Source organism: Equus caballus, chromosome 4, assembly GCF_041296265.1.
Source record: "Equus caballus isolate H_3958 breed thoroughbred chromosome 4, TB-T2T, whole genome shotgun sequence".
Taxonomy (NCBI): domain Eukaryota; kingdom Metazoa; phylum Chordata; class Mammalia; order Perissodactyla; family Equidae; genus Equus; species Equus caballus.
Genome location: NC_091687.1, coordinates 98,051,921 through 98,070,714, shown reverse-complemented (window position 1 = coordinate 98,070,714; position 18,794 = coordinate 98,051,921). Strand labels below are relative to the sequence as shown.

At 44.2% G+C, this 18,794-nt stretch overlaps 2 protein-coding genes and 1 long non-coding RNA gene across 6 annotated transcripts in view; 1 reads left to right on the top strand and 2 right to left on the bottom strand.

Annotated features, from left to right (window-relative positions):
• Positions 1-3,804: 3,804 nt before the first annotated feature.
• On the bottom strand, positions 3,805-12,325 carry NDUFB2 (NADH:ubiquinone oxidoreductase subunit B2). The gene is made up of 4 exons (XM_001498419.7): positions 11,831-12,325; positions 6,337-6,481; positions 5,035-5,133; positions 3,805-3,886 (listed from the first exon to the last, which is right to left on the bottom strand). The coding sequence occupies exons 1-3, from the start codon at positions 12,028-12,030 to the stop codon at positions 5,059-5,061; spliced, it is 420 nt and encodes a 139-aa protein (XP_001498469.2). The 5' UTR covers positions 12,031-12,325; the 3' UTR covers positions 3,805-3,886; positions 5,035-5,058.
• Positions 12,253-15,885, top strand: LOC111773267 (uncharacterized). Its single transcript, XR_002807642.2, has 3 exons — positions 12,253-12,416; positions 14,006-14,112; positions 14,511-15,885. It is a non-coding gene; the product is annotated as an uncharacterized lncRNA (long non-coding RNA).
• Positions 14,168-18,794, bottom strand: part of ADCK2 (aarF domain containing kinase 2) — a 20,707-nt gene continuing 16,080 nt past the window's right edge. For 2 of the 4 annotated variants that reach the window (XM_023639833.2, XM_070266014.1), the window contains one exon: positions 14,168-14,399. In XM_023639833.2, coding sequence (XP_023495601.1) covers positions 14,373-14,399 — 27 coding nt within the window. In that variant the 3' untranslated portion in view covers positions 14,168-14,372. Of the gene's footprint in view, positions 14,400-16,324; positions 16,758-18,794 lie in introns of those variants that run through there. The other 2 variants (XM_023639830.2, XM_023639832.2) reach the window with 1 other exon arrangement.

Genomic DNA, 18,794 nt, shown 5'->3' with positions numbered 1-18,794 from the left:
AACAGAGTAATTGTGGCCTTATTTTTTAAGAATGTATTCTTCTATAAAAAATTTTTCTTAAAATTTAGCCCAGAATTATGAATGCTTTCATTATTGTGATGAAATTCTATTACAAAGAACCCTACCACACTAACTTTTCTGAAATTTTCTCAGGGGCTGTGATCATCGGCCCTACTGCCTGGGTTATTTAGTTCTCCTAGTCTCATAAAATGTTAGAGCAAAAAGTTCTTAAAGATCATCTGGTCCAACGCCCCTCATAATCAGTTACTGAATATAAAGCCCCAAGGATGACTTGCCTAGGTTCACGTAGCCAGGTCTCTGGTTTCCAAGATCAGTACTACACATTTCATATATATATATATAAAATTTTGTTGTGGTTGTGACGACTGTAATGAAACTTGGATAGAAATGGGTGTTGATTCCATCACAGTGAGTTTGTAGCTAGACATGGATTGTGCCAGGCATACTCCACTTGCCCCTGCTGTCTTTGCCACGAGCAAGGCACTGCTCGTGTAGGTGACAAAAGGCAAAGGCCCAGCTGCTGAGGCAGGTCAGCACCAGCTCAGGCAGCTTCCATTTCCTCCACTGCACACTGTCCCCGTTGACACTCCTGATGAGATGGCGGCAGCAGGCAATTGGGTTGACCTCTTTTACAGAATAGTTCTAGGGGCAAGTGGAACCAAGATGACTTCTGTACCTTCCAGTAACATGCAGACAACAGGTGTTCCTTATACAGGACCTTCCCTGTCTCGTAACTTCACTAGATAATCAATTGTGTTATTTACACTCAAGGTTCCATAAGAAACTTACTAAAGTTACAAATTTGTGTGTTAAAATTTGACACTTGATCTTCTCTGTTGCCATCAATAATTCTTTCACCACCTACCTTTCCATTTATGAAGATACATCTCTCCATCTACCAGGCCACACCCTAAAACTTACTTTGAATGTACTTTTAGCTACTGATCAGGGACAAAGAGGCATCCTAAATGTCTATCTTGTTTTAGGCGGAGGGGACAGGTGGGCACTGCATCTGCTGGAATGTTGTTTACAGCTTAGTCTATCTCCATATGGAGGCTTTTCTATAAAAATCAAACTGGGATCGAAGGGTCACTAGAAATTTAGCTTAGACCCAGTGGTCTAGAAATAACAGTTGGTTCCATTTAGAGTATTTCCTTCACACCAGACATAGTTCTGAGGGCTTTCCATGCTGACCCATTTAATCTATTTAATCCATTGTATAAATGAGGAAATGGAGGCACAGATCAAAAAGGTACTCTGCCCAAACTTACAGCAAGTAAATGGGAGAGCTCTAAGTCAGCTCCAGCAAGTCTGACTCCAGAGCCTAAGTTCTTTAAGCACTGTGGCCGTTTTTCAAACGGCAGGTTGAGACCCATTAGTGGGTAGTAAAATCAGTCTCAACCAACCATTATTTTTTATGTAGAATAAAAGAGAAAATAGTGTGCATCACAGGTAAGTAGTTTCATAAAACTTGGACTATTTATATGTGTACACAAGCATATTTACATTCTAGGTCACAATGTAAAATTCTTAATAAGTCATGATCAAAAAGGTGTAGACCATGCTGTGCCGACTCAGATAATCTGGCCTGACCTAGAGCCAGCCAGCCAGGATCCGAACCTCAGCTCTCACCAGCTGTATGAGCTTGCACAAGTTACCTAACCTGTATATAGCTGAACTTCCTCATCTGTAAAATGGAAAGAATGTGAGAATTTAATAAATTAACACATATAAAGTGTTTACCACAGTGCCTGGCCCATAGTAAGTCTTTTTTTTTTTTTTTTTGAGGATTAGCCCTGAGCTAACTGCTGCCAATCCTCCTCTTTTTGCTAAGGAAGGCTGGCCCTGAGCTAACATCCATGCCCATCTTCCTCTACTTTATATGTGGGACGCCTGCCACAGCATGGCTTGCCATGTGGTGCCATGTGCGCACCCAGGATCGGAACTGGAGAACCCTGGGCCACCAAAGCAGAACATGCGCACTTAACTGCTGCACCACCAGGCCAGCCCCTCCCATAGTAAGTCTTAAGTTTTCACTATTTAACCATATATAGCCATCAATCAAATATACTTAACATCTCTTTGGCACCCTCTCCCACGTTAAGTATTTCTCCACGAGCTACATAGCAGAGAGGAAGCCCATTCCTTTGAGAGAAGGCTAGGGACAATTTCTGCATCAGCTCAAATTGGTTTCACAGCCCAAGTATGGAAAAGAAAGAGGATCCAGTATGTGGAAGTCACACTGGCTGAGCTTAGAAGACTGCTGTTTTTAAGGTTATCTTTTAATTCAAGTCAAGCAACTCTGATTGATTTCTAAGAAAAAGAGCTAACGGGATTGTCCTGTTTGAGTTCACTGTTATAGATAGTATTCTTTCCTTAAAAACTTTATGATATGGGGGGGCGAGGGTGGAGAGAACAACAAAACTGAGACCCAAGAAGTACAAAGAGATCTGACGGTCTTTTAAAACAAAGTGTTTATCAGCTGAGACAGATCATTCTTACACAAGGGAGTAAACACGAAACCAAGGGCAGTGTCTCCAGCACCCCCTGCAGGTCAGGACTGCTGGAGCTGGCTGTGGGGCAGGGTGAAACTCTTCCACCCGCTTCAGCTTTAGCTGCCATTTTGCTAGCTCTGACAACTGAGAACTAAAGGGAGGGGAAACCTAAGGACTGGGAACTGGCATCAGAGAACCCCCTGCTTAGAGTCTGCCAGGGGCTTCTCAGTGCGTTTAACAGAAAATCTAAACCTGTAACCATGACCTATTAACCTCATAGGCCCACCCTCTCCTCACCTGCCAGAACCCCACTGGACTTTCTGTGACCTTGGTCCCACCCTAGACCTTGGTTCTCCGGTTCCTGGTCCCTGGAGCACTCTTCCCTCAGACCCTCCCACAGCTGCTTCCTCCTCCTGGTTCAGGTTTCAGCTCAAATGCCTTCCGCGCCCACTCAGAAGATCAGCACCCACCCATCATGTTATTTCCTTCACAGCACTTAGTAAACCTCATGTAGTTATTTACTTATTGCCTGTCTTCCCTTCCTAAAATCCAAGTTCTCTCTAAAGAGTCTTATCTGTCTTGTTTAGCATTGTATTCTCAAGGCTTAGGTGGTCAAAAGCCTATATTAAAATATGAATAGTTATGCTTCTGGGCAAGTCATTAAGCCACTCTATACTGCAGATTTTCATCTGTGGATAGAGGAAAATTCTGTTCTACCTATTCTCAGAATTGTGATGCTGCAAAAGTTGGAAAGTACTTTGAAACAAATTTTAGAAAAAGTGGAATATCCTATTTCACCCTTGTCTCCCATTCCTCTGGCCCTGAGAATTTCTAGTTAGAAGTGTGTTCTAAACGAGTTCCACGAATGGATGCTCAACACAATGCCCAGCCCACAAGAGATACGTAAACACAGTAAACGGACTGTGCTGACCTCTAACCTCTGTATACTCAGGGCAAGAAGATACCAGTAGAGAAATGGCAAGAGTTTTCACATTAACTGTCAACATATGTATGACTAAGACATTAGCTAAGGAGGCAGAGTGTATGACACTGTAGTAAGTGTGGGGTCAGACTTAATGTCACCACTCATCAGTGTGTGATGCTAAGCAAGTTACTGCATCTCCCTGAGCCTGGATGTCCTCACTGATGCATGGAGCTAACACCTATCTGTGCCATGGAGTACGCAAGAGGATCCACTGACAGGGCCTGTAAGCAATTATCACAGCAGTTGGCAGCACAGGAAATGAGGGGGGCTGTCATTATTAGAAAACATCCATAATTCAGTTCCTCATTCTTGACCAAAACACTTTAATTTACAACTTTAATGTACAATATGAAGTCTGTAATTTCTTGAAATTCTCACCTGGCCCCTGCAGAGAAACAAAAGTGGAAAGCTTTAAGTACTTTTATTTTCAATAATTCAAATCCACAATTCATGTTCATTCAATTATTCAGGCATTTGCTGAGCACCAATCATGTAAATAGCCATGTGACAGAGGAGAGAAGCAATATTACCTTGCTCTCTCAAAGGGTTTACAGTCCAGTCACTACAACAAGATGTTAATAATTGTGTGTGGGAATACTGGGAAATCTCTAAGACGACGGGAAGAGGTTAGTGCTAGCAGACAGGTCAACACAGAGAAGCAGGAGGCCTGGTAAAGACTGGGACCTCTCACTGTCCACAGCAAAGCTAGACACAAAAGCTGTAAAACAGCTTAACTGCCTGCCCTTTGCTGACACTTTTTCCCCATCCCCTCTTCCCTACATACTCAAAATCTACTGTAATTTTCATGACAATAAGCTGCTTCCAATTAAAATTATAATGGCAATATTAACAGCATGATTTAATGGGAACAACTATCATTTAAGGCTCCCTATCCTTTAAAACAATTTCCAAATGACAGCAATTATTAAATTGCAATGATTAATTTAAGAACATGTTCAATGAGAATGTCTTAACCCCTGTGGGGCCTGTGGGAAAGGGACTCCTCCTAGTACCTTCCTTTTGAAAGAAGAAAAACTCTGACTTCCTGATCTGGAAAATGAAAGGGCCATAACCCTTTACTGTTTAAAGAGTTAATTTCCTGCAACTTCATATCATAACATTCCCATATGCTGGAAGTTTCCATTTAAACGCTGAAGGTAGAACACCGTATTCTTACAACTATAAGCTCCACACCTGTCTAGTCCACCCCTGTGATCCCTGTGCAGAGTTTGGTCTTTGATCAATAGATGGATAAATGGGACCCTAAATTATAACATAACTTAGGAAAAAAGAATTTTTTAAAACATACAATGAAAAAGAAGATGAGACCAAAAGTGGAGGGGGAGGGAGAAAGACAGCAAATGTGAAAATACTCAAGGCAGAAATTAAGACACATCAGATATAGTTAATTGTTCTTCAGGCTGTTAGAAAATGCACTGTTTCTTAGAGACCATCATAGGTGCAAAGTCAAAACATGTTTATCGACAAAAGGTAAATGTAACTTTAAAAAATTAGGAATTGGGGCCAACCCACTTGGAAAGAGCTGAGTCTGCACTTTCAGTCTTCATCATCAGGAAGGATGCCTAATTCCTCATCCGTCCACTGAGAAGGATCTGGATATGGAAAGTGACCCTGGCGACAACCATTAAAAAAAGTCAAGATCTATACTCCATACAGCTAATTAAATTTAAAAAGAACTTGGAAGGAAAAAAATGTGATGAGGCTGTCACATACACGGCCCTTGACATACACAGAACAAATTCTACTACTTTAACTCTTTGATGGTCCAGCTGTTCTTCAATCTGTTAACATAGGCTGTGGCCTCAACGTGAAAAGCCTGCCCATTTTGGAGCTCCCAGCCTGAGCTGGCATTTGAGTACGTGTTTGTGATGGAGGGGAGGGGGAATGGAGGCAACAGATTTCAGATACCCCACATCTCAACAGTGTCGTGACACCCTGGCAAAGCATAACAAATGTCTCACTGTCCTGTCATTCCTGCTGGGAGATCTGGGAGCCTCAGGTGAACTCCCCCCTCTTCAATCCTGATCGAGGCCTCTCTGGCTGCATCATCGCCTCATGCCAAACAGCCGTATCTACTCCTGACAGCTGACCTCCAAGGAGATAGGGGTGTCCCTGTGCTCCCAGCTCAGACACTAAGCAGCTCCTCACTGCGCGACAAGGGCACAGAGAAGTTCCAAGAGAAAATGGGATCTTAATCAACCTGATGCTCCTAAAATTTGTACACTGTTTAAGGTTTTTTTCCTATCCTAAAAACAAAACCAAATTTACTAAACTTCAAAGTATTCTGGATCAACAAGCAGATTTTTAATGGCTTAAAGATGGAATCGCCTAGAGAAGAGGGCCAGTGCAAATGTGATAAAAGCTCCATTGAGGCTAATGACATGTTAGAAAGTCACCAGTAACTAACTTCCCTCCTCAAGACACACTAGCCCACCCCAACCTGGCTGCTTTGGGCCTCTGGACAGGCTAGAGGACATTCATCATTTAAAGGAATTTAAGTGTGAAATTTAACCCACCAATGAACCCCTAGTTCAGAACGTAAAAGAATTAGTTTCCAATCTCCCTTCCAAATATGGCAACCTAACAGAAACCATGAGACACGGACCACCTACATGTACACCTTGAGCAGAAAAGGCCAGCTACAATGCTTCATTAAATAACAGGATTCCTGCATCTATAGAAAGGACAGCGTGGTGAAGGGATGTATCCAGATAGGAAAAGGGTCCACAAACAGAAAAAAGACAAGCTAAGCTATTAACACATCTTCCCTCCCCCCACCCAAAAAAAGGATAAGAATCCCTCTCCTGCACTTACCAGTACAGCGTCTGAGTCGTGCCAAAAGCGCCAGAGAATCCAGAACCACATGGTTGCACTGAAGAACTCGGCCTGGATCACTTGGGATCTGGTCAGCTGGGGAAACTGCCTGTACCGGGGCTGGATGTGCACGTCGCCACCGGCACTACGAGACAAAACAGAGAGGTAAGCGGCTTGCTATATCTTCAGCGTATGAAGTCCTCCAAAACCGAGTAACATCCAGAAACTAAACCTGACATTTCTCATCTCCTCTACGAAATACAGAATGAGAGAGCTCCACAATACCTCAAAATACTCCGTTTTCATAAGCTTGCTTTAAACTTGTGTAGCAGCAAAAACTGGCCTGAATTGACAAAAGGTTAATTATGATTTTCATTTAGTGAATATTCATGTGTTTTACACCATAAATACCAATGTGTTGATGGGGCTTTGGTAAGGGATTGTGAACCTGTAGTAGCAGGTCACCAGCCGACCCAGAAAAACAAATCAGCGAATCAATTTTGTTCTGTTTAGCCTATTTCAAAGGCAAATTATGTCTTCGGTGCTATTACAGTATTTATTAAAAGACCACCAGATGGGAAAGAGGACCCAGCAAATCCTTTTTAATAAGCTAATAGCTCAGAACAAAGCAAAGAGCTTTAAACACTAAGTTTCCACAAGTTTTTCTGATTTTTGCTTTTTCATTTAGATACTGTTGACGAGCTGTTGCATACAATCCATAAAGGCTAGACTCAGTTTATTCAGCTGGATTAGAATTATTATGGGTTGAATCTAATTTAAATAATATAATTTGCACTTAATGGGACTACTTTCAAGTCCGATTCAGCAGCTATACATACACTACCACAAAGAAATGGACACAGAAATTTAAAGAGAATTCTTATATAAAATATGTTCACAAGTTTCAGTCCAGGTAAGAATCAGCTTATAAAACAATGTTCTCTTTTCTGCAATATGGGAATAAATACCTGTGCCAAAACTGCACTAAAATTTCTTCAAAATGTGTAGATTTGTGAACATTAATTATTTCTATGGTTCTTTATACATATTAGCTAGTACCCTGTTTATTATCCTCTCTCACCCTAAAAGATGAGTAAGTTATTATTTATTAAGTGTTTACCATGTGCCAGGCACCACACTAAGCATTTTATATGCATTATCATTTAATTTTCATAACAACCTTCTGAGACAGATCCTATGGTTATTAATGTTTACAAATGAGGACACTGGGGTATTGTTTGATGGCAAAGCCCGAGCTCTTAAATACTGCCCGCAAACAAACATTAATAATTTTCTCATTTTATGAATCAAAGACACAACTGTTAACTAGAATTCCCATCAGCTTGATAAAACCAGTGTTACCACGCTAAAGTGATAAAATTCCATTTTTATGTAAATATCCAATATATAACACTTTTATTTGGAAGGCTCTATATAAAAGATTACTAGTAATTAGCTATGGATGGTAGAAGAGGTGGTTTTTATTCTTTTTGCATACATGTGTGTATATACATATATGTGTACGTATCTATTTATTTTCAGTGACCACATATTACTTAAAAGGCTCCCTCAAGTATCACCACTTTACAGCCTGAAGAATATATTATCACATATTATCACACTGTTTCTGTAATGCCATCATATGCCAATTTTATTTGACACTGTTTATTCAGGACCTAACTGTGCATACAGATACTGTACATACATGATACATACAAACCATGAGGGGTAGTCAATATATTGCAACAGGCTTCCTCCTCGATAAGTTTTAGATACACTCTAGTTATTAGGGCCCATCAGTTAAACTCACTAAAATAAGATTTGAGAATTATAGTCGAAACCCACTCCCAGGAACTCTCCCCATTTCATTATTTCTAGAGTGACATGTTGTTTTTACTATGACTTGAAATAAGTGAGTCATTGACTGAAGGTGGAAATATTTTTGAACAAAGATTTGAAAGACTGAAATTACAGAAAAGGAACAGATGACATAGAATTGCCATACTGACATAGAATTACGGAATATAAAGATTCCACAAACGCCTAACCGACTGTGTTATGTTCCAAGCCGGGTTGTTAACTGCACTGTGACAAACGAGATACAGTGAACAACCCTCCAAACTGAAACTACGATGTCAGATGAAATTAAAAACATTTTTTTTTAGGAGGAGGAGGATTAGCCCTGAGCTAACATCTGCTGCCAATCCTCCTCTTTTTGCTGAGGAAGGCTGGCCCTGAGCTCACATCGGTGCCCATCATCCTCTAGTTTATATGTGGGACGCCTACCACAGCATGGCTTGCCTAGGGGTGCCATATCCACACCTGGGATCTGAACCAGCAAACCCCGGGCCGCCAAAGGGGAACGTGCGCACTTAACCACTGCGCCGCCGGGCTAGCCCCTAAAAACATATATATTTTAAATACATCACTGACCAGGCACACAAGGAAGGAATCTACCAGGGTAAAATCCAAGTAAAAACAAGGCCTGGAAACTCTGCAAGCACCGAAGCTGGCATTCACCCTGAGGGTTTCTGCCATGCCCTGGAGTCTTTAACCTCCATGTGGACAGCCACATGGGGTGTGGAGGACAGGAGAAGCCGCCTGGTGCCCACCCAAGATAAGGGGTCTAGTTAGTAGACCCTGAATAAAGTTGCAGACCCACCATATAAGGGTGAATGAGAAATAAACCTGCCAGGAAGGAGGGAACAGGAATTTGTTACCAGAAACCGGGGATCAGGTGGATCTGCACCCAAATTCACACCACCTGGGCTGGACCTGTGTGTTCCAAAACACTCCTAAGCCAACAGTTTAAAGTCATCTTGGATTCGTAACACCCTCAAGGAGCAACACCTCAAAGAATTCCAGCAGATACAAGTTCCAGGGAAAATGAGCAGCTCACAGTCAAAAATTACAAGGAAATAAGACACTATGAGTGAGAATCAGCAAAACAGCAGTACCAAATCCACGAGACTTCCACAGTGGAAAGCGACAATTTATAATACAGAAAACAAAATAAGTCATTTTTAAATAAAAAGAAGTGTGAGATTAAGAACAAACAAAAAGAAACTATAAAGAACAAATAAGTTTGAAAAAAAACCACACAATTTCTAGAAATAAAAATGTAACCATTTGAAATAAAAAGCATTAAAGCCTGGTTTAGACACAACTAAGAAATATGAAAAGCAGGTGAGGAGGATGAGAAAACCCGACACGCCCAATTCTTGCCCCATAAGGAGAAAACAGAATGCAGAAGAAACAATATCTAAAGAAATAATGGCAGTTTCAACCCAGGATTTTTAAGCGTCAAGTTTGAAAACAAAAATGCATCATAACTCTCTGCAAAAGTTACATTTTAAAAACATAAACCAGATCATATTACTCTCCTGCTTAAAAGCCTCGAATGGCTTCCCTTCATCATCCTTAGAATAAAACCCCCGACGCTACAGGGTCCCCCTAATCTGGTCATGTGTCGTGTCGTCATCCCATCTCCCCACGTCTCGGACCTCACCTCCACCACCCTACCCTTTGCTCATCCCTCTCCAGCCTCACCGGCTTGCTTGCCCATCGTCAGCACTCAGAGCCTCTACACTTGCTGTCTTCATCATCTGAAAGGCCCCTCCTCGCATCTTTGTGCAGCTGGCTTCTCATCACTCAGGTCCCAGTTCAAATCAGACGCGCAGGCACGCATTCCCACATCATCCTAGGTACGGTAACCCATCCACCTCCACCCCAGGCTTTACTGTCTTCATGCCACTTAGAGTACCTCAACATGTTCTCTACTTCTTTGCGTTCTTTCCCCAGAACGTAAGCTCCATTATCTTTCGTGTGTTCTGCTCTATCCTCAGCACCTAGAAAGGATCCTGGCATCTAGATGATGCTCCATAAATACTTATTCATTTAATTATCACACACACTGTCAAATAAGTGTATGTTATAAAAAGTACCAAGACTTCATTGAAGGGGAGCACCTCCCAGTCTCCTTATGCAGGGTCAAGGGCTATTGCTAGTGGCTCTCCATCGCTGTCTTTGCTCAGGTCACACAGGCCTTTTCCTTCTTCCCACCCCACACCTATCCCAGCTCCATAACCTTGATTTACAGGTGACTTTAGGCAAGTCACTCCTTTAATTTTCCTGAGTCTCAGTTCCCTAATAAAAACAACAGTTAAATAAAATTTGCATGTTCCTTACTAGGCACAGGCAACTGTCTTAAAACACTTCAGAGAATTATAATTCATTTGGTTCCCTGGAAATCGACATTATTATCCCCATTATATGGATGAGAAAACTGAAGAATTAAGAGATCAGAAAACTTTTCCAAGGTCAGACAGCTAATATGTGACAGAGGTGGGATTTCACTCCAAGCAGTCTGGGGCCAGAACCCTGCTTTTAACCACCATCCTGCGCTGCCTCTTGGTAAAGTGCAGATGCCGGTCGAAGAGGCCTCGAACATCACCTGGGAAAATCCAATGTACTATTTTTAGTCCTGCTCTTACCAATCTCTCTGCATTACCCACTCGATTTTGGCAGGTGTGCCCTCCCCTTGGCTTCCCAGCACTACACTCTCCAGTCGGCTTCTTCAGCCGCCTCATGAGTGACTCTTCTTTGCTCACTCTCTTAAATTCTGGTATTGCAAGAGTGAACCCTAATGTAAACGATGGACTTTGGGTGACGATAATGTCAATGTAAGCTCATCAATTTTAATAAATGTACCACTCTAGGGGAGGATGTTGATAATGGAGAAGGCTATGCATGTGGGGGACAGGGAGATATGGGAAATCCCTGTACCTTCCGCTCAATTTTGGTGTGAACCTAAAACTGCTCTTAAAGTATGTTTTTTAAAGAGAAAAATTCCGATACTGCCCAAGCACCCACTTTCGGCGCTCTGTGTAGTTGCCTCCACTTCTATGCCTCAGAGAACTAATTCTCCAGCCTGCAGCCTGTGATATTACAGAATTAAAACCTCTCCACGACCGCTACCGCCCCGGTTCTAAATTCTTCAGCCAGGCATCAGGACCCTCTAGCATTCCCTCCCAATGCCCCAAGGTCTCCAGCCTCATCTCTGCCACTCCCTGCCTCGCACCTGAGCTTCATAACACACCACACAGGTGCTTTCTCTGCCGGGAACGCCCTCCCCTCCCCAACTCCTGCTCTCGCTTCCGATGAGCTCCGGCTCATCTCCACATTCAACCGTGAATTTCCCGAGGGCAGCTCCCCCTGGTGCAGGGATGGCCGGCACACAGTGTTTGATATGTGCCAAGCGAGCCGAGTCTCCCACGCCCGCACGGTCCCCCTCTTCTCCGGGGCCCGGCGCCGCGGAGCCGGAGGGAAGCACTGCCCCACGCGCCGTCGGACTACAAGCCCCAGCATGCCTCGGGGAGGAGGTTGCTACAGGCACTGATGCGCCCCAGGTGACCGGCGTCAAGGTGACCGTAACCCGGAGACTGGCTCTTTCCGTTAAAAGCAGGCGTGGCCCTCACCCCAAGCCAACACTCACTGACGGACTCCACCGCCTCCAGCCGCCCGTACGCGGCGGCCTAGGAAGAGGCGGCCTCCAAGGCGAACGAACGGCGCCACCCGCGTCAGAGAAGACATGGCAGCTCGCCTCCGGACAGGGGTCCCCAGCCGCGCCGCCGCCTTTACGTCACTTCCCCCCGACGCCCCGCCCCGTGACGCCAGGGGCGTCGCCCCGCCCATCTCCCCCGAGGGTGTCGTATGGGAGGGAGGGAAGCAGCTGTTGTGTCTCAAGTTTGCGTTTCAGTCCTCGTTGGGGCGGGCCTCCAGGGCCGCTGTCCGAGAGCGCTGTCTGCACAGAGGGACCCGGCGAGTCCTGGCTCAGATGGTGGGAGGCGCACTCTGAATGGTGCTGGCGGGCTTAGGCGTTGCTAAGAGCCGGTCTTGCAGAGCTCCGCTGGGCGGAGCCACACCCTTCGCCCTGGGATGGGCGTGCCTCCTGGAGGGCGATGGGGACGCCCCGGGGCCCGGGCTCCGCGCTCCGCTTGAGAGGACCGGCTCTGTTACGTGTGCTAAGAAACTCACACCGAGTCTGAACTCGTTCCGTCCTGCCTGTGCTGATCTAGACGGTATTTTTCCACCTGGACCGGCCACTGTCTGCTCCTCCTGAATTAACTGCCTTCCCGACCCTCTTAGGCTGCCAAATCCATTCTGAACCAGTGGTCCCTCCCAAAGCCAGTCCTTTGTACTCTTCTCTCCTGCAAGAGGGTCAGAACGGTATCTTTAAAGTCTTCATTGTTTTATTGTTGTTCTGCAAACTGGCAGCCAGTGGTTCCCAAATAGTACATGGACTGGTGGTGGAATCACCTGTGGATTCCGACCACAGATTCTCTTAAATCTGGAGTGGAGCCAAGGAATGTGCATTTTAGCACAGCCTCCAGTTTATTCAGTGCTCCTAATTCCTTGATCTCGAGCCAGCCCTGGATTCTCGGCTTTTGTCTCTTAATATTACCTTCTATTAAATCCTGAGTGGACTCCGACTTTCTCTAAACCACTCTCCCAGAATTCTTAGGGTCTCCACTTATGGGTTCTAATTTTCCTAAGAACCTCCAGGTTGATTAAATTATAAGCTCAGCCTGCCAGCCTCACACCTTGGAGATTTCGATTTGAAATGGGTCACTTGTTAAGCACTGAAGACCTCACAAACAGAGTCACAAGTGTGAAAAATAGGATATTTATGGAGAGAAATGCAGCCCTGAATTTAGGGATTTGAGTGCATTGAATATAACTGATAAGGCTTACTCCTGTGCCAAGATATGGGCAGCCACATGCTCTGTAACGGGAACCCTCTCTCCCTGGTGAGAGGCCCGCGGAAGGTTGTGATTGCCTAACTACCTCGTGCCCTTGTGAACAGCCTCTTGATTGACCCTCTGGCCTTGTAGGACTCTCTCCCCCTCTTCTCTTGCCCTCCTAACTTCTAAGTATATAAGTTAGAGGAAAGAATCTACTGTTTTCTGGATGAAAGCTGACTTTCCAGTTGATATGCACCAGCGTGGCTTTCTCTAGGCTACCCTTCACCACTTACCCCTTCTGGTGACATGTACCAAACACTATGATAGGAAGTTCATGAAGTGAGAGGAGAGGGCTTTCTGTCCTTCTTTGGGAGCTCACTGCCCAATCTCCACAGCTGCCTTACTCCTAACAAAAAACAATGCTATGATCCAAGCATTGTTCCAAGCATTTTTCTGTGCATACATACAAAAAGCACAGCTTAAACCAAGAAGAGCATAGCACTTGGGAGTCTGAAGATCTGGAGTTCAGACCTCAGCTCTGCTCTGTGAATTTGCACAAATCACTTTACTTCTCTGGGCATCAATGCCCCTCATCAGAGGTGTCATTTAAGAGAGTACCTGGCCCACAGCATGTACTCAGGAAATTTTTATTCCTTTGTTAAACTTTCCTTTCCTGGGAGCAAAAGCTATTTGGGTGAACTAAAATTCACTCATCCTAATCTTTCTTGCTGAATTACAAAATGAAAAAGGTTTAACTGCAATGCTTGCCTGCATTTAAAGCAATAATCATCTTAGGTTATTTGTAAGGTCCTTAGCTCTTTTGTTTTGCATCACAAATTCTGACTTTTTACTATAAAAAGTTCATGGTCCCAATCAGTAAACTCTTTTAACTTTGTGACAAGGATGCATATTTCTTTTGCCAACAGGTTCTAAGAACTCCGAGGGCAGAAATCCCTCACTGCCTTTACGGGTTGCCTCATGGCCCTCTTTGGTGCTCCTGCAAGCACCCTGTGTGATGGATGCAGTTTAGAAGGTGAGGGAAAGGATGCCCAGCCCTAACAAGGCAAGAGAATGAGGGAAAACACCACTTTTATCCACTCAACTTGGTATTTATTTAATTTCCTACTTTTAAAGGCTTGCTGGATCTCCCTTTCCCCATGAGTCTTAGAAAGAAAGGAACTCTTCTTTCCAGTGGTTTTAGTAACACAGAAACCAACCTTGTACTTTCCACATTAGAGGGGATTGAGCTGTGATCTCTCCTCGGGGGAAATGCTGTCCCGCCATTTCATCCACTTATACCCAAGGAGGTAGCCTTTTCTCCTTAAGAAAATTATAAAACAAATTCAGCATTTTAAGATAACTTATTTTAAAAATCAACAAGTTACCTATATTAAAGCACACCCATTAACCATTTTTTCCTCTTCAATGCAGCCTCTTTGTTTTCTGTTGATGCTGTAACAGCTCCTAAGGAACTGAGGCCCTCGGTCCAACGGCCCACGGGGAACTGAATCATGAGTGAGCTTGGGATCAGACCCACCACAGTGGAGCCTCAGGATGTCTGCAGCCTGTGTAAGACCCTGAGCGGCGGGCCCAGCTAAGCTGCACCCAGATCTCTCACCTGCAGACACTGTGTAGTAAATGTTGTTCTAAGCCACTAAGTTTTGCAGTAGTTTGTATGCACTAATAGATGACTAATACGTGCCACAAATGGCTTGATGAAATCCATTGGCTTTAAGGAAGGGCTCTGTGGCGCTGGTGTAAGCTCAGGGAAGCGCCTGCTCTGTGTTTGTGCCCCTCTCTCACCCCACAGGGTAAGTGTATGTGCACTTGGCACGAGGAGCCATGTGTCTGGCTGTGTGCCCATGACGAGGGAGCTAAGCAGTGCCACTGCCCACTCCCAGCCACCTTGGAGCCACTGCGCCCTTTCACTACCTGACTAGAATGCTCTTCCCTCAAGACCTGGGAAGTAGAAATAACATCTCCACCCCTCTGAAAAAGTCTGTCCCGAAGGAATCTCTGTCCACCTAAACCTCAATTGCTCCCTGTAGGACAGAAATGAGGAACTTTATTCTTGAGATGGAAAGAATGGAGGAATCTAGCCCTGTGGCCAGAGCAGGACTTTCAGAGAGCAGAAAGGCTTGACTGTCCACTCACTGTCTAGAGTCGTTGGTCTCCAAAATGAGCAAGAGAATCCTCTGGGATATGGGAGAAAATACTATTTTTATCCAGAAAAATAAGAAACTAATCTTTACCAATATCCACTCTACAATGTGACCCGGAAGCCTCTCAGTCCATGTGGGCCGGCCACACATCAGGTCAGCTTTGAGAGAACAGTCCAGGGGTGGGCCCAGCACAGAGCGGCAGGCCGCGGCTGCCACCCCTTAATACACTGCTGGAGCGTCACTGGGTGCTGCTGTAGGGTTCAAGCCCCAGCTAACAGGACTGATTATATTACGTATATATTAATATTAACCAAAATTGACCCTGGATAAACAGACAAGGGCCTGAGCATTGCTCAGAGAAACTGCAATCTGAACGACAATGTGCAAGCACAGAACTTTAAGAAAATGGCGGAGCTGATTCTGCTCCTGTCCCTAGTTTGTCGACCAATTAATCATTGTTGGGGTTTTTTTACCTTGTAATAAAATTTAGCAAGAGGTTGACAAAAAATATTAAAAATTATCAAGAAGATAATGTGAAGTACAGTGGAATTTGCTCTAAGTGTATATTGTGCCTCCAGAGATTTGCTAGTGGTGTACCAACTGTATAAAACTTATAGACAAATTATATATGTGCACGTATATATAAATATATTCAACTATTTTACTTTTTTTTTTTTGAGGAAGATTAGCCTTGAGCTAATATCTGCCATCAGTCCTTCTCTTTTTTTGCTGAGGAAGACTGGCCCTGAGCTAACATCCATGCCCATCTTCCTCTATTTTGTATGTGGGACACCTGCTATAGCATGGCTTGATAAGTGGTATGTAGGTCCGTGCCCAGGATCCAAACCAGTGAACCCAGGGCCGCTGAAGCAGAGCATGTGAACTTAACCACTGCACCGCCCGGCCAGCCCCTATGTTCAACTATTTACCAATAGGGTAGATAATCAAAAACATTTGGAAGCCATGGGTCTACAGGATTCTGTGACATTTTCTAACCTAGATATCAGAGTCTGGGAATGACCAGCCTGACCCACCTGATCAGGGAGTGGAGAGGGTTAGGAAGAGAAGAGAAAAAACAAGAAAACAAAATAACGAAGTTTATTCGTCCTCCTCCACAGAACATTATCCCTGAATTACAGTCTCCCTGACACCAGGAGCAGCTCTGATGACTGAATGGATAGGACCCTTCCCTCGCTTTACTTCCTCAAATAACCCAAAGCTTTAAAAACAGATGCCTCAACCCGAACCAGAGTGAAAGGCACTGGTATGCCCTCCACGCATCCCAATTTTAACACATTCCAGCTGCCACAGTAGAGGCCACTGGGAGCGGCCTCCAGTCCTGAGACAGAGGCCCACGCCACCCATGCCGCTGCCATCAGCGGGAGGACGCTGGTCCTTTCAGAAGGAAGGGCTTTGCTGCCTCCAGGATGTCCAGTTTGGGGTCCAGCGAGCGGCCAAGCCCCTCCAACACCATGATGGCAAACACAATTGAGGCAAAGTTGCTCTCAAGCTTTACCTGAAACAGAAAAACAGTGGTTCTTTCCGCAGCCCAATGATACAGAGAGTATCCTGGGTACCCACGTCACTGTCCCCTCGGCCTCTTGTACCTGCCCATGTGCTTTTTACTGTCTACCTGACATTCTTTTCCCTACCTCATCATTTCCCTGCATCTCATCGACTCACCAACCTCCTTCTACTAGAAATATGAAGGGAAAACCTGGGGGATGCGGTGTGTACTTTTCTAGGAGTGTATGTGTGTGTATGAATGACTTAAAAATAATTAAAATATTTTCACAGATATATCAGAAACTATAAATCTAAATAAGGGTCATTCTTCAAAATCTACTGTAGCCTTTTCTAATAGACCCCACACAACTGGCTTTGCTCTTACATGGCAGCGCTTCTCCCCTTTGGAGCTGGGTTAAGAGTAATAGCACTTTACATTGATTACTCAGTTAATCCTCAAAAGTACTATCATTTTCCTTATTCTATAGATAAGGAAGCTGAGGCTCAGGGTGGTTAAGTCATTTGCTCAAGGCCGCTGGGTGAGGATGAGTAGAGCCAGGATTTGAACCTAGAAGAACAAGAATCTGTTCCCAAGGGGACAGAAGGTCAGGAAATGGAAGGTTGACTCACGGGGTAATAATCATTGTTAAAATGAAAGAGTATCTGTCTCTGTTAAGGCCTGGAGAGTCATCTGGAGGGTCAGACGGGCTGATCAGGAGAAAGCAGCAGGCTCCTGGGAGCAGCTCGGGCACTTGGAGCTGGGACTTGAGGGGGTGGACAGAGGACCCTGAGGCACCATGCTCTGTTCAGGGGTTAGGGTGGGGTCGGGGGTGGGGACCTAGGCTTCGATGTTATTGGGAACGCTTTCATTCTTAAGCTGAGTGGTGAGTTCTTCAGGTTTGTTGTATTCTTTCTACTTCTATTTTTCTGTCGAATGTTTTATTAAAAAATTAAGTGCCACCTGAATAGACATTTCTCCAAAGAAGATACACAAATGGCCAACAAGCATATGAAAAGATGCTGAACATCACTAATCCTTAGAGAAATGCAATCAAAATCACAATGAGATATCACCTCACACTCATTAAGATGACCATTATAAAAAAAGTAGAAAATACCAAGTGTTGGGGAGGATGTAGAGAATAGGAACCCTTGTATACAGCTGACACGAATGTAAAATGGCACGGCTGCTAAGGAAAACAGGATGGTGGTTCCTCAAGAACTTAAAAAAACACCCGAAGATCCAGCAATCCCACTTCTGGGTATATATATATTCCAGAAGAAGTCAAAGCGGGACCTTGAAGAGAGATTTGCACACCTATTTTCACTGCAGCATGATTCACAATAGCCAAGAGATAGAAGGGGCCCAAATGGCCATGGATGGATGCGTATAGTGGAATATTATTCAGTCTTCAAAAAGAAGGAAATCCTGTCATAGGCTACAACATGGATGAACCTTGAGGACATTACATTGAGTGAAATAAGCCAGTCACAAAAGGACAAATACTGTATGATTCTACTTATACAGGATATCTGGATAGTCAAAATGATGGAAGCAGAAAGAAGAATGGGGGTTGCCAGGGACGGGGCAGAGGGAGAATTTGGGAGTTAACTTCAATGGGTTTAGAGTTTCAGTTTTGCAAGATGAGAAAGTTCTAGAAATCTGTGACACAACAATGTGAATATAGTTGACACTGCTGAACTATGCACTTAGAGATGGTTGGGGGTAAATTTTATGTAACTTTTTGCCACAATTAAAGTTTTTTAAACATTTTTTTAATCCTGGGCACGGACATGGCACCACTCGTCAAGCAGTGCTGAGGCAGCATCCCACATGCCACAACTAGAAGGACCCACAACTAAAAATAAAACATCTATGTACCAGGGGGCTTTGGGAGAAAAAGGAAAAATAAAATCTTTAAAAAAAAAAAATTAAGTGCCTGGTGAAGTGCTTAGAATACAACAGCTGTCCTAGGCCAGCTCTTCCATCCTGGGAATAACAATGACAACAGAAACTTCAAGGAGCTCTTAACCGTGTGTCCCACGC

What these genes read in the sequence shown, in the direction of transcription:
- NDUFB2 (XM_001498419.7), bottom strand. Translation starts at nt 12,030, where the DNA reads ATGGGCGGGGCGACGCCCCTGGCGTCACGGGGCGGGGCGTCGGGGGGA. An exon ending in GGAGGCGGTGGAGTCCGTCA is followed by an intron (nt 6,482 to 11,830) that starts GTGAGTGTTGGC and finishes TTTGTCTCGTAG; the next exon opens with TGCCGGTGGCGACGTGCACA. An exon ending in ACGACTCAGACGCTGTACTG is followed by an intron (nt 5,134 to 6,336) that starts GTAAGTGCAGGA and finishes GGTTGTCGCCAG; the next exon opens with GGTCACTTTCCATATCCAGA.